At 35.0% G+C, this 13,414-nt stretch overlaps 1 protein-coding gene across 2 annotated transcripts in view; it reads left to right on the forward strand.

The window, feature by feature from the left end:
• The window catches only part of CNTN1 (contactin 1), a 385,906-nt gene that overhangs the window by 333,260 nt on the left and 39,232 nt on the right, over nt 1–13,414 (forward strand). For both annotated transcript variants that reach the window (XM_049882834.1, XM_049882835.1), the window contains exons 19-21: nt 3,550–3,620; nt 6,019–6,253; nt 11,191–11,294. In XM_049882834.1, coding sequence (XP_049738791.1) covers nt 3,550–3,620; nt 6,019–6,253; nt 11,191–11,294 — 410 coding nt within the window. The remainder of the gene's footprint in view (nt 1–3,549; nt 3,621–6,018; nt 6,254–11,190; nt 11,295–13,414) is intronic.

The raw sequence follows: 13,414 nt of genomic DNA on the forward strand, positions 1-13,414 counted from the left end.
TACACATTAAAGTGAAATCATCAAGTACTAAAGTAGTCAACATATTTTGAATTGGGGCATATTATATACTTTATAATTTAGGATTTGTCAAAAACCAATATGTATATTGTCAAACAAAACCTCAGAGCCCAAAGTGGTATTCTATGCAAATTATTTAAGCATTCAAATATAAAAGGAAAATTAGCAATAGTTTCTTTTCACAGAAAAAAATAGTCATGAAATTAGTTCGATTTTCTTTAGATCATTGAAATACAGAAGCCCTCTTATAAATATCATTAGGGAATCACTATTAGACTGAGTAAGCTAAAAAAAAAAAGGAAAACAACTCACTGTTTTTAACCTTTCACAGTAAAATTATAAGTATTGTTTATTCATGATTAATTTAATAATTCAGTATTTTTCTGAATATTAGTTTAAATTCTGTTTAGTGATTTATTGTTTAGAGAATGTCTGGTTTGTTCTCTGTTAAATGCCCTGGAGCCTAAAGTTAAGTAAGCACCCTGTTCTTAGGGTAATTTACTTCCCTTAAGCGAGTCACTATTTGGTCAAGTCCTCCTGTGTCTGCTGGGCTGAATATAAGCCACCTAACTGCTTCCTTCTCAGCCTCATGTAATATATGTAATTTATATGTCACTTACTCCTGTGAAATATTTTCCCTTAGCTTCTAATGATAAACTGAACAGTCAAAGAAAAATGGGAAAAATTGAGTCAATTATTAATCCAATTAAGACATAAAAACACACCATTAAGAAATAAGAACTTTTATTTTTGTGCTTGTGTTTGTCTTCTTCTTAGCATCAGAGCTCAGTGGATAATCTTTGAAGAGCCAATGCATCTTGGATTACTTATTTGAAAGTCATTAAAATAGCTCATAGTAATCATTATAAAATGGAAAAAATATTCCATCTAATATAAACATATTCCATTTTTAGCTCTATTCTAAAAAAAAGGAGGTCAAGATTAGTTATGATAAAAAGTGTTACAGTGTAATGCTTTGGCAAATAATACTTTCTCTGATAAAGGCAATATTTGATTAAAAAATTACAGTATAATAAATTATTGGAGTTATTTTTGAAATTATTCTCCTGTGACCACTGTACCTATAAAACTAAAAGTACCTATATTTAGGGTTAAACATACAAAATTTGATTTATTCATTGCTTTATAAGACAAAATGCTTTCTGTTTCTCCATAGCATGTAGGGTTTTAACTTCAGAATATGAGTTATTAGGGTAAAAGAGTTTCCAGGGTTATTTTCATATTTCGGCCTTTAATATGTATTTTATCTAAAGTATTTGAAGTAAATTATCTTTTAACATTCCTGTGCACCCAATTTCATTTTCTAACACTCATGTGGTAACAGCCGAGTAGTGAAACAAAATATCTCAAAATTCATACTAACTTCTTCACTTGGAAATTAAACCATCACATAGTTTTATAGATAGATATAAGGAAGACCATTTATTTTTGTTTGTTTCTGTGCAATTTAGGTGCATATTTTACTGAAGAGTTTACATGACTAATATTAGAAGTTTTGAGGTGTTTATCTTTGAATTAAGATTGTTAGGCTCTACAAACCAGTGAATAGACCCTATGCTGTGAGCATCCTGTTGAAGGTGCAGCTATCTCCTACTATAAGGGATCTGGGACTCAGGGAGAGCTGCCATTTGATCTCTTCTTTGAAATGTAAACAGATTTAGGAATGATATTTCAAACTGGGCCAAGTCATAGGTGTGGAGAAACATCCTCTGTAAAAACATGGACTTCAACTGCACAGCTGGTCTCCATGTGCCATGGGTAAAGGGACAAATTATGCTTTATTCATTTTTACAACTCTGGCTAGGTGCTAAGGGTTCAAATCCAGTTAAGATACAGTGCTTACCCTTATGGAGTTTCAAAGACAGAGAAAAACTTAGAGGAAGACAAAGAAGAGGACGTTGGACTTGATAGCTAGAAGCAATTTTGTGATTTTTGAGAGAGGGTTTTCAGTAATATGCAGGTGGTAGAAAACAGATTGTGAGGCATTAAAAGTGATTGTTGTTGTTAGGTGCATTGAAACAGTTCCAACTCATAGCAACCCTATGTAGAACGGAACGAAACATTGCCCGGTCCTGCACCATCCTCACAATCGTTGTTATGCTTGAGCCCATTGTTGCAACCACTGTGTCCATCCATCTTGTTCAGGGTCTTCCTCTTTTTCTCTGCCCCACTACTTTACTAAGCAAGATGTCTTTCTCTAGGGACAGAGCCCTTCTGATAATATGTCCAAAGTATGTGAGATGTAGTCTTGCCATCCTTGCTTCTGAGGAGCATTCTGGTTGTACTTCTTCCAAGACAGGTTTATTCGTTCTCTTGGCAGTCCACGGTATATTCAGTATTCTTCGCCAACACCACAATTCAAAGGCGTCAATTCTTCTTTGGTCTTCCTTATTCATTGTCCAGCTTTCGCATGCATATGAGGTGATTGAAAACACCATGGCTTCAGTCAGGCATACTTTAGTCTTCAAGGTGACATCTTTGCTTTTCAACAGTTTAAAGAGGTCTTTTGCAGCAGATTTGCCCAATGCAAGCATCTTTTGATTTCTTGACTACTGCTTCCATGGGTGTTGATTGTGGGTCCAAGTAAAATGAATCCTTGAAAAGTGATTATAAGGGACATAATAGAGTCCTATATCAGCTCTATGTGGCTCTATGAAAGGGTGTGATGGCTTGGGGACTAAGAGGAAAGATGTGTTATAGGAAGGCTTTTTAGAGTAGGAGAGACTGAAAACAGTACAATCTTTCCAGTAGAGAGACTGAACCTGAAGGATGATTCAAGAGGACTGGCATGGGGAAGCGTTGGAGTCATTGATGTGGCCAGGTTCCAGAAGAGATTTGGATCCTGGAATTAAGAGCATAAGGGATAATATCAGGTTTCCATTTTTTTCCCACGTATTTGCAGAAACATTATCCAGTGTTAATGCAAATACAATGATTCTTAATGTTTATTTGTAAATTGAAGTGTAAAATTAATACAACAGTAAGTTATCAGAAGGTCATAGGGTTCAAAAGTTAGAGCTGTAAAATATTTTCACAATATGTATAGCTTTTTTGTTTGTTTAATTTCTCACTCCCTCTTTGGTCAGGTCTTTATTGAAAATAAGCTGTCCAAAATGATTTAACTTTTATGGAATAAACAAATTTAAGAGTTTTATGCAGCAGTCTTCTTCACAACAGAGTATAGTTAATATTTCAAAATCATATTAAAGGACATGAAGATAAAACAATTGGAAGAGATTGCAAATTTGCCTTGCTACGTTTTTTTTACCCTTTGCTGTGGAAAAAGTGGCACATTTCCTGTGGCATGTGATCAGTTTTCTTCTTGGCAGTCAAACAGATTATTACAGCTATTGTGAGCTATTGTGATTACAACTGAGTGAGCCATGTGTGCAGCTTCTCTTTCCTAGTTAAAGGAAAAAAAAAAAAAAAAAAAACTGGTTTCCGTATTAAATTAGAACTCTAAAGTCAGAAAAAAAAATGCACATTTTGTTGTTATTTTGTCTGTTTCAGCACCTAATGTGGCTCCTTCGGATGTAGGAGGGGGCGGTGGAAGCAATAGAGAACTGACTATAACGTGGGCAGTAAGTATTAGCTAATTACAGGCAGCTTTAACTATACTTAATCTCTAACACATGTTGTTTCCTGAAATACATTGAAAAAAAGGAGAAGGTCCAATCAGTGCACAAGCAAGAATAAATATTTTCTTCATGAATGCAAGTCGGTTTTTTTTTTTTTTTAACCAAGCTTATTACAGTTTAGTGAGTAATTCCTATGCAAAAATGGATCCCTGATGCTAAGAGGCCTGTTGGCCTAGAAGATTAAGTATTCAACTACCTGATTCCTGAGCTATTTTGAAGTCATTGTGGCCTGGTAACCCAACTATAATTTGTAATATTTTCTCAGAACATTGTAAACTCCAAAGATTCAATTTACACACTTTTGTATTGAGACCCTTTTTAAATGGGGGTCTGCTTCCTCACTCAATACTTTGATCACTTCTGTGAATGTAATCCACCAGAAGAGGTCAGTCGTAGAAGTCACGTATGGGGCTAGTTATTGAAGTGTCTAATATGTTTTATTAAATTTTCATGAAATAAAGGGGAGTTCTGTATGAAAGATTATAATGTATTGAAAATAATATATCTTAGCTGGATTTCTGATCTGGAAAAGAGTGAGGGAGATTGTGATAGCACGAACTTGTCTGAAATAGATGCCTGGCATTTATCCAGGTAATAACATTTTATGTACATCCACTTATTTATTAAGCATTTTTAGTATTTAATCACTGCAGATAGTCCAGGACTACAACTTAGGCTCCACAGATTTTGAGGGACTGCAGGGAAAATGGCAGGCTTTATTCTTTACATGAATCAAATTAATTTATACAGTAGGTGGATATTTAGCAAATCTTAATGTCACTGTGTTCTGTGTAGTCATATTCTGTGATTGGTACTTAAATTACATACAAGATTTAGAAAAAAATTATCTTCTGCATGTCTGAATCTCACAGTATTTATTTGTAAATTTTAGTGTCATAGAGAAGTACCAATATTAGGAAAATTAGAATATCTTCTGTAAGGCTTAATTTTCATAAGCTCTGTGGGTATCTGCTTCAGAATAAACTGAGGTGCTTGCAAACGGGAAATCTTACTCCAGAAATTCAAAATGAAATCAATGGGGAGAGAGCCTGAGAATTATCACATTTGAAAATTCTTCAGGTGGTTTTGATACACTCTATATTACAAAAACTAAGTAGAGAATTATCAACAAGAAAAATGTTTATTGTAGAAATGTTAGGCTATACTATCTGATAGTCTAAAGCCACACTGTACATGCTTGAGCTCACACTTCAGGATATCCATAATGTGCAACCAAGTTCAGCTTCTTCTACCCTTTGACCCTTATATATTCCTGTATTTTCCTGTTTAACGTAAGTATATTCAAACAACTGTGTTAACTTTATTTCGAGGTTTTGGCCTCAAGACACCTTAGCTTTGATTTCCTGGTGAAAAAGTGAATAAACAATTTGCACATTTATATTAATGGCTAAAAGACTAAATGACAAGTGCTCACTAGAACTAGCTTTAGATCAGTATTTGTAAATAATGGATGGCCAGGGTTGACACGAATTTCTTTATTGGACAATCGATATGCAGAGTAATAAGAAGCTCCAAGAAGATCACGCAAAACAGAGTGCTTGCATTAGTATTGAAGTCAGGCAAGAGCCCAAACCCAACCTTCTTCAAAGGAGTGCAATATTACCCACAGTCTCCTTCTTCCTTCTTGTCACGTTCTCTTGTTTTTATCCCTCTGACTAGTTTCTATTGTTTGATTACTATAAAGAAACTCCAGAGTTTTGTAACACTCTCTTACCGTTGTTTCTCAACTCTAGAGAAACTCATTAACTCATCCATTCAATAAATATTATTTGAGGTGTTAGGGATAAAGAAACAAAACTAACAAAAATCTCCACCTTCATGAAACTTATGTTCTAGTAGTTGGAAAAGACAATGAAGTAGACAATAAAAATTACAGTAGTGTTAAAGAGAAAAAATAAAACATATAGATGCGATATGGAGTACTGGGAAAGAAGTCTTGAAACGGTAGATTCTGTGACCAGGGAAAACATTGTTAAAGAGGTAAAGTAGCTTTATCTAAAGAAAATGAGAGAGAGATTCTTATAATGTCTAGGAGAACAACCTCCTAGACAGAAAGAGCTAAAAGTGAAAAGGCCCGGAGTGGAGAGTCCCCTGGGGTGTTCAAGGAATAGCAAGGAAACTAGTTGGTAAACGAAGTTATCCATGCTTGAACCAGGTTTTTGCTTTGAGATTTCAGCTAGCACTAACTTATAAAATAAGTAGTGAATGTTTTTATGAAGAACATGCTTTCCTGTATATTGTTATTATTTGCATAGGTTTTTTTTTTTTTTCCTGTCAACTGTATAGCTTAAACCTATTCAATATTTTAATTTCCATTTAGCCTTTGTCAAGAGAATACCATTATGGCAACAATTTTGGTTACATAGTGGCATTTAAGCCATTTGATGGGGAAGAATGGAAAAAAGTTACAGTTACTAATCCAGATATTGGTCGATACGTCCATAAAGATGAGACCATGCGCCCATCCACTGCGTTTCAAGTGAAAGTTAAGGCCTTCAACAACAAAGGCGATGGACCGTACAGCCTTACAGCAGTCATTAACTCAGCACAAGACGGTAAGTGAAAGAAAAACCTTTCTAACATGATGATGGGGGAACCCTAATATCTGGTAGGCATTTAGTTTGTTTTCTTTCAGGTGTTACTTGGTAAAACCTTTTTACAGCACTATACATTTACTAAATGAGTATTATTTTGAGTGAAATTAAAACTTTTCAATCTTTTTCTCCATCTAAGTCACAAAAATACTGCTGAAATCTTGTTCAATTTTAGATCATATCCGTGATAGTCAGGAAATCTCCACTAAAACATTGGCTTGCTTAGATCCTTGCTCCTGACCTCCTGTCTATAAATTTGCAGTCAGAAATCCTTAGTATGGAACCTCAGTATGTCTGTGTATTTATCCAGTTTACTACAAATTCCTTAATTACTTTTTTTTTGTAAAATTGCTTTTTTAAACCCAGAATTTGTGTGATTGTAACATTTAAGCAAATATTTATTTTGTTATTAAAAATAGAATACTGGGATTTTATTAAAAGGGCTCTAGGTATAAGTATATAAATAAAGAAGTGAGAAAGCCAGTTGAAGATTTTCTTGGACTGGGGGTGGGGGGGAAGCCCTTTAGGGAAAAAAACAATATTAATGCTGGCTTTCCTTGTTTTTTTTTCTAGAAATTTTAATTGAACTGATCATGTCCATAGAGACTTTATGTATCTGTGCTAAATGACATATGATTTTCTTTTTTTTTTTTTTAGTTGCTCTCCCGCTAATGAGACAGCACAGTCCTTCCCTCCACTCTCTCTTTTCGTGTCCATTTGGCCAGCTTCTGACCCCCTCTGCCCTGTCATCTCCCCTCCAGACAGGAGCTGCCAACACAGTCGCATGTGTCTACTTTAGCCAAGAAGCTCACTCCTCACCAGTATCATTTTCTATCTCATAGTCCAGTCCAATCCCTGTCTGAACAGTTGGCTTTGGGAATGGTTCCTGCCTTGGGCTACAGAAGGTCTGGGGACCATGACCTCCGGGGTCCTTCTAGTCTCAGTCAGACCATTAAGTCTGGTCTTTTTATGAGAATTCAAGGTCAGCATCCCACTGTTCTCTTGCTCCTTCAGGGGTTCTCTGTTGTGTTGCCCGTCAGGGCGGTCATCCGTAGTAGCCTGGCACTAATTCTTCTGATCTCAGGCTAATATAGTCTCTGGTTTATGTGCCTTTTCTGTCTCTTGGGCTTATAATTACCTTGTGTCTTTGGTGTTCTTCATTCTCCTTTGTTCCAGGTGGGTTGAGACCCATTGATGCCTCTTAGATGGCCTCTTGCTAGCGTTTAAGACCCCAGACGCCACTCTCCAAAGTGGGATGCAGAATATTTTCTTAATAGATTTTATTATGCCAATTGACCTATATGTCCCCTGAAACCATGGTCCCCAAAGCCCCGCCCCTGCTACGCTGGCCTTCAAAGCATTCAGTTTACTCAGGAAACTGCTTTTGGTTTAGTCCAGTTGTGCTGACCTCTCCTGTATTGTGTGTTGTCTTTCTCTTTGCCTAAAATAGCTCTTATCTACTATTTAATTAGTGAACATCCCTCTCCCTCCCTCCCCCTCCGTAACCATCAAAGAATATTTTCTTCTCTGTTTAAACTATTTCACAAGTTCTTATAATAGTCTTATACAATATTTGTCCTTTTGCAACTGACTAATTAAACTTAGCACAATCCCTTCCAGATTCCTCCATGTTATGAAATGTTTCGGGGATTCATCATTGTTCTTTATTGATGCATAGTATTCCATTGTGTGAATATATCATAATTTATTTATCCATTCATCTGTTGATGGGCACCTTGGTTGCTTCCATCTTTTTGCTATTGTAAACAGTGCTGCAATGAATGTGGATGTGCATATATCTGTTTGTGTAAAGGCTCTTATTTCTCTAGGAAATGTTCCAAGGGGTATGACTGCTGGATCGTATGGTAGTTCTATTTCTAGATTTTTAAGGAAGGGCCAAATTGGTTTCCATAGTGGTTGTACAATTTTACATTCCCACCAGCAGTGTATAATGTATGATTTTAAATTAAACATTGTTAACAATTATTTCTACAATTTCCTATTTAAGCTGCTGTGCTTTTTATTATATACTTTTCTGTTAAAAAAGATAAGATCATCTTATATTTCTTTACTCATATGGCAGTATGTAAATAATTAATGGCTAGAAATTTCTTTGCCTTCTTACCTAACATAGTCACCATTGGCAGTAAATGATGTATTTCACTTAAAATTTTTATAAGAGAATTTTTTCAAATTCACCTGTCTACAAAGCTGCATAGGTTTTCCTAATGATAAAAATATTAATTAGGAAAGCAATGTAAAATTAAGTTCATTTTTTTAATATAAGATACTGTTCAATGAGTTATAAGAATGAATTTTGTTAATGTCAGGTGCTTAAAAATTATCTATTTCTCAAATTTTTATATTTTAATCATAAATTTTTTATTGGCAAAGGATAACTTATTTATCTTCTTTTAACCTTAAAGATTCACATTTGTCATACTGTGCCATTAGAAGTCTTAAATGGAACATAGGAAAAGAAAGATATTCGTGATCACTTGTTCATATGGTTACTGGAGCATTAGAGGAAGTGGGCTCTGCACGTGAACTATGTAATAATTGCTACTATTCCTGCTTGCCCTTTATATGCCAGGTGCTATGCTGGGCACCTTATACACATTATCCTTAAGAGGGAGGCATTGTTATTCTTACGCATAAGGAAACTGAGGTTTCAAAAGGTCATAAAGCTACTAAGTGGAGGAGTTTCCAGGACTTTCTAATTCCAAGCCATTACCCTTAGCCACTATTATACACTAGAAATAGAGTCAAGTGAATCAAAATATATCTTGATTCAGGTTTTCTTTTCGGTACATGACAGCCACCTTAATTTTTATGGCTATGTGCTCTTTTGTACAGTCGAGGGCTAAAAGCAGAAGAACTGAGTAAGGCATCTTCCTTTCTCAGAAATCTGAATTTTACTGAGCACTTAACTCTAACATTTAAACATATCTACAAAACTTGGCATCCCATCCTTAAGCATTTACTCATTCAATAAGTTAAACATATAGAGGGAATAATATAGTTCTGGCTCTGATATCACGTAACTGCTCTTAAAAACAGTCTTTTAGTCTTTTTCAGACCCAGTTGCTTTATCAGTATGATGAGTGGATTGGACTACAATCTCTAGCTCTAAAATCCTCTTTTATATTTCTGTTTTTACAAGGCACTAAGAGTGGTGCAGAGACTGTTCTGGCATTGGGTAAGGATTTCTATGATTCAGAATCCCTCGATGCCTTCAATCATTCCTCCACCAGAGGTCCATCTTTCAGTTTCCATGGAGCAGAGCTCTTTAGCAGTGTATTGAAAGCACCAATATGCTTTCACTGATTGAAAAAAAAAAAAAAATGCTTTCACTGATAGAACAGTAATATCCCCAAATGATGAGACTTCAGTACATGAGAGATAGTCTTTGTCCCCAAAGAAATTTTAGAAATTCCTACAGATCATAAAACCAGAGTTATATTGTACCACAAAACTGTACAGAAATCTAGAGTGTGCTACATGTGAGGTTACGTGTTGTTAGTTCAACTAAATACATACCCGTTGCCATCGAGTTGATTGCGACTCATAACATAGAAAGAATAAAAAGTAGAAGGAAATTATTCAAGTTTATAATCAAACAGAAAATTCCTGAATGATAAATCCTGTATGTTCTATGCCTAATAGCTCCTTCAGCATAATATGATAACTTGATTCAATTTTAATAATTTGAACAATATTGGGTACATTACACAGAGAAAATGAGCATAAAAAACCATTTTGCAAGCTATCTTCTCATCCAATGTCGATTTTTTTTTTTTCTTGCTGTTTTGTTTGATGCTAAAGTAAGCTTTCAAGTGAAAGGCCATGCCATCATCTATTTAGTCATGGCCATTTGTATTTAATTATATTTCTTTCCTAAATGCTACATAAATCTCAAAAAAACCTGCCTGTGCTGAAACTTGTATGAAGGTTAATCATTCCTTCTGCTGCTAAGAAATCAATCACACTGACACATGCTTACCTTGATTTGAAAAGGCAACAGTGTCCACGTATAGGACATTTTTAAACATAAAGATAGGATTATGGCGTGTTAATGAAACACAATAAGAAATGGCCACCCCTGCTTAAAAGTTTCCTTAGTTTCAGCGTATAACTATCATAAGGGATATAAATTATTTTTTCCCATGAATAGAGACCTTTTTGATACATATTTGACTTGATGCCCAGTTGGAAGATTAGATGTACAAAAACTTTTTGAGCCCAAGCAGAGGCAGATGTCACAACTTGTTTCAAAGAATCTTAAGAAAAGAATATGATCTTAGTTGAACAAAAAAGAGAGAATTTTTACTAATAATATTGTTGCGTATTGTTATTTCATGTAAATAGTGAGTAAGAGAAAATTAATTGTAATAAGCAATTTTCCATAATAAATGCCAGACTTCCTATTTCCATAATGTGGGGTTGATAAGGTAAATATTTTGAATTTTAATTTACATCAACAGGCTTTCTTAAAAAAATCCTTTAGAGAAATTAAAAAAAAAAAGATTATTATGGTTTTTGCTCACAAATGTCATAGATTTCATGAAGCTTTCCATATTGAAAGTGTTTACATATGTACATGTGTGTGGGTATGGGGGTGGTGAGTGTGTGGTGTGAGTGTGAGTATATGTATGCGTGTGTATCTATGTTAACATTCATGCATATGAATACGCATGTGCCTGCATCAATAATGACCAAGAAAACAAGTAACATTCGTAAAAATGGAGAAACAGGTAATAAAATTATTGGACTTATTTTATTTTTTAGTTTGGAAATATTAAAATATAGTTTTAATTCATTCATACAGCAAATGGTGCTATTCGAATTTCCTTATGTAAGTGTCTTACTAAGAATATAACGTTTTCATCAAATTTCAGCTCCCAGTGAAGCACCTACAGAAGTAGGCATAAAAGTCTTATCATCTTCTGAGATGTCTGTTCATTGGGAGCATGTTGTAGAAAAAGTAGTGGAAGGCTATCAGGTGGGTTCGATTTTTATCCAACTAAATACATTTATTCATAAATATATCACGAGTTTTCAAATGGGTTGCATCTTTCGATGTTCTGTGTCCCATTGATTTATGTGGTAGCTAACGGTATATTCTGTGTTTAAGTTAATGGGCATTTATAAACTAATTGTTAACTGTAAAACAGAATTTCCTAATTGGCCTAGCTAGGAGAGATATAAAAAGTCCTGTGTGCTGACAAACAACTGGCCAAAATGAAAACAAAGTTAATAACACGTATGGTTAGCCAAGGTCTTTAAAGACAAACATTCTTATAAAATGTTGGTCAAGCTGAAGCTTTTTTGAAAGCATTTTGGTAATTTATAACAACATCTTTTAAAATGTTCATCCTGGTTGATTCAGTAGTTCTGCTTCTAGAAATCCCTCCAAAGGAAACAATTATAAATATACAAAACATGTGGCTCATAATATTGTGTATAAAAGCAGAAAATTGCCAACAGTCAAAATATCCCAATAAAAATTTCCCTTGAGTTGATTCTTGCAGGACCAGTAGGAAATTAGCCAGATAGAAAAAGGGGGACTTGTCTCAGACAAATAGAGTAAGAACTGGAAAATTGAAGCTAGAAAGATAGTCAAGGTCTTCAATACAATGCTAAAGAATTTAAGAGCGAGTGTGTAGAAAAAGCAAAGTCACCTGATATTTTTAAGCACAACGGGTAACAAATTCAGAGGAATTGGCTTCATTATCCTACCTTATGGACGAGCAAATGGATGTCAAAGAGCTTCAATGACTTGCCTCATTTTGCACTGATAAAAAGTATCACGGCAGTGTCTGAAACTCAGGTTTTCTGATGCCAAATTCAGGGGAGGTTTTGCCAGTTCCCCTACTCCCTTTGTTTTATGCAGCTGATGGACAGTGAGTGCCCTTTTGGAGCCTTGGGCAGTGGGCAGTGCCATACAGCTGACTCTGCCCAGGCAGCTAGCTTGCCCTCCCAATCCTTATGTTCTCTCTTCATCTGTCCATGAAATTTTTGTTTCACGAAGCAAGGTATTATCTGTTTTGTTCAGTGCACAGAACAGTGGAAGACACATGGTAGGCACTAAATAAATATTGATTGAGTGCTGATATAAATAATGAAGAACAATCAGATACATTGTTACAATCTGGCTTTGGCAAGACCACATTTCTGTAACCACAAAAAGAACCCAAGCTTTTAAGCACACACCCGAACTAACAGTCAACTGTTTCTGGCACCATGGATTATGATTTGGGTAGATCTCAGAGTGCCCTTAGATAACCTTTGCAAGAGTTCAGTTGAAGTTATTACAATAAGAGAGGAATAATAGGAGTAAACTATGGATACCCAATATGTATAACTTACTAAGCTAACAATTACATTTACAGCTAGAAGATAAAATAATGAGAAAGAGGGAGAGATTCACTTAATGTTTCAAACCCCTGTAAGAAGCAAGTCCAAGGAATTTTGGGAAGAAGACATCAATATTTAAAGTTTGGAAAGTCAAATTTTGGACCCTAGGATTATTTCTTCTTTTGTTTCTAAGTAATAAAAAAGATAATTTAGTATATAGCTCATCTCAGTGAGTCAGAAATGCAAAGTATATATTTTACTTTACTAAAAATACGCCAGAGAGCCCCTTTGCCCATGCCAAGAATTATGTATTGACTATTTTATAACTTCCAACAAGTAGAGTACAAAGGAAATATGGAGAAGGAAACAATACACTGGTACCAAAGAATTCGGACAACAGTCAGAATATAAGCTTTTCTGATTGTGAAATAAGCTTCAATTAAGGATTCTCAGTTAAATAGCCAGCAAAACAGCAATATGTAGCAAGTACAATTATCTCAAATGACAATTTCAAGGGAAAAGTACCAGCTTATAAAGGACTTTAGTCTCACAGATTTCTGATTTTTTGTGACTCTCTCCATACTAAGTAGAAAGTTTTTTGCTTTGAAGCTGAGCAGACATGGGTTTATATTTCAACCCTGTCAGTTGGAATTATGAGGGCAAGTTTTTTAACTTTCTGAGCCTTAGTTTCCTCACTGGTAAATCTGAGAGAGCCTGGTTCATAGGACTATTGTGTGGAAGAAATGAAGTACTGGTAACCAATGT

This window comes from Elephas maximus, chromosome 4 (genome assembly GCF_024166365.1).
Source record: "Elephas maximus indicus isolate mEleMax1 chromosome 4, mEleMax1 primary haplotype, whole genome shotgun sequence".
NCBI lineage: Eukaryota > Metazoa > Chordata > Mammalia > Proboscidea > Elephantidae > Elephas > Elephas maximus.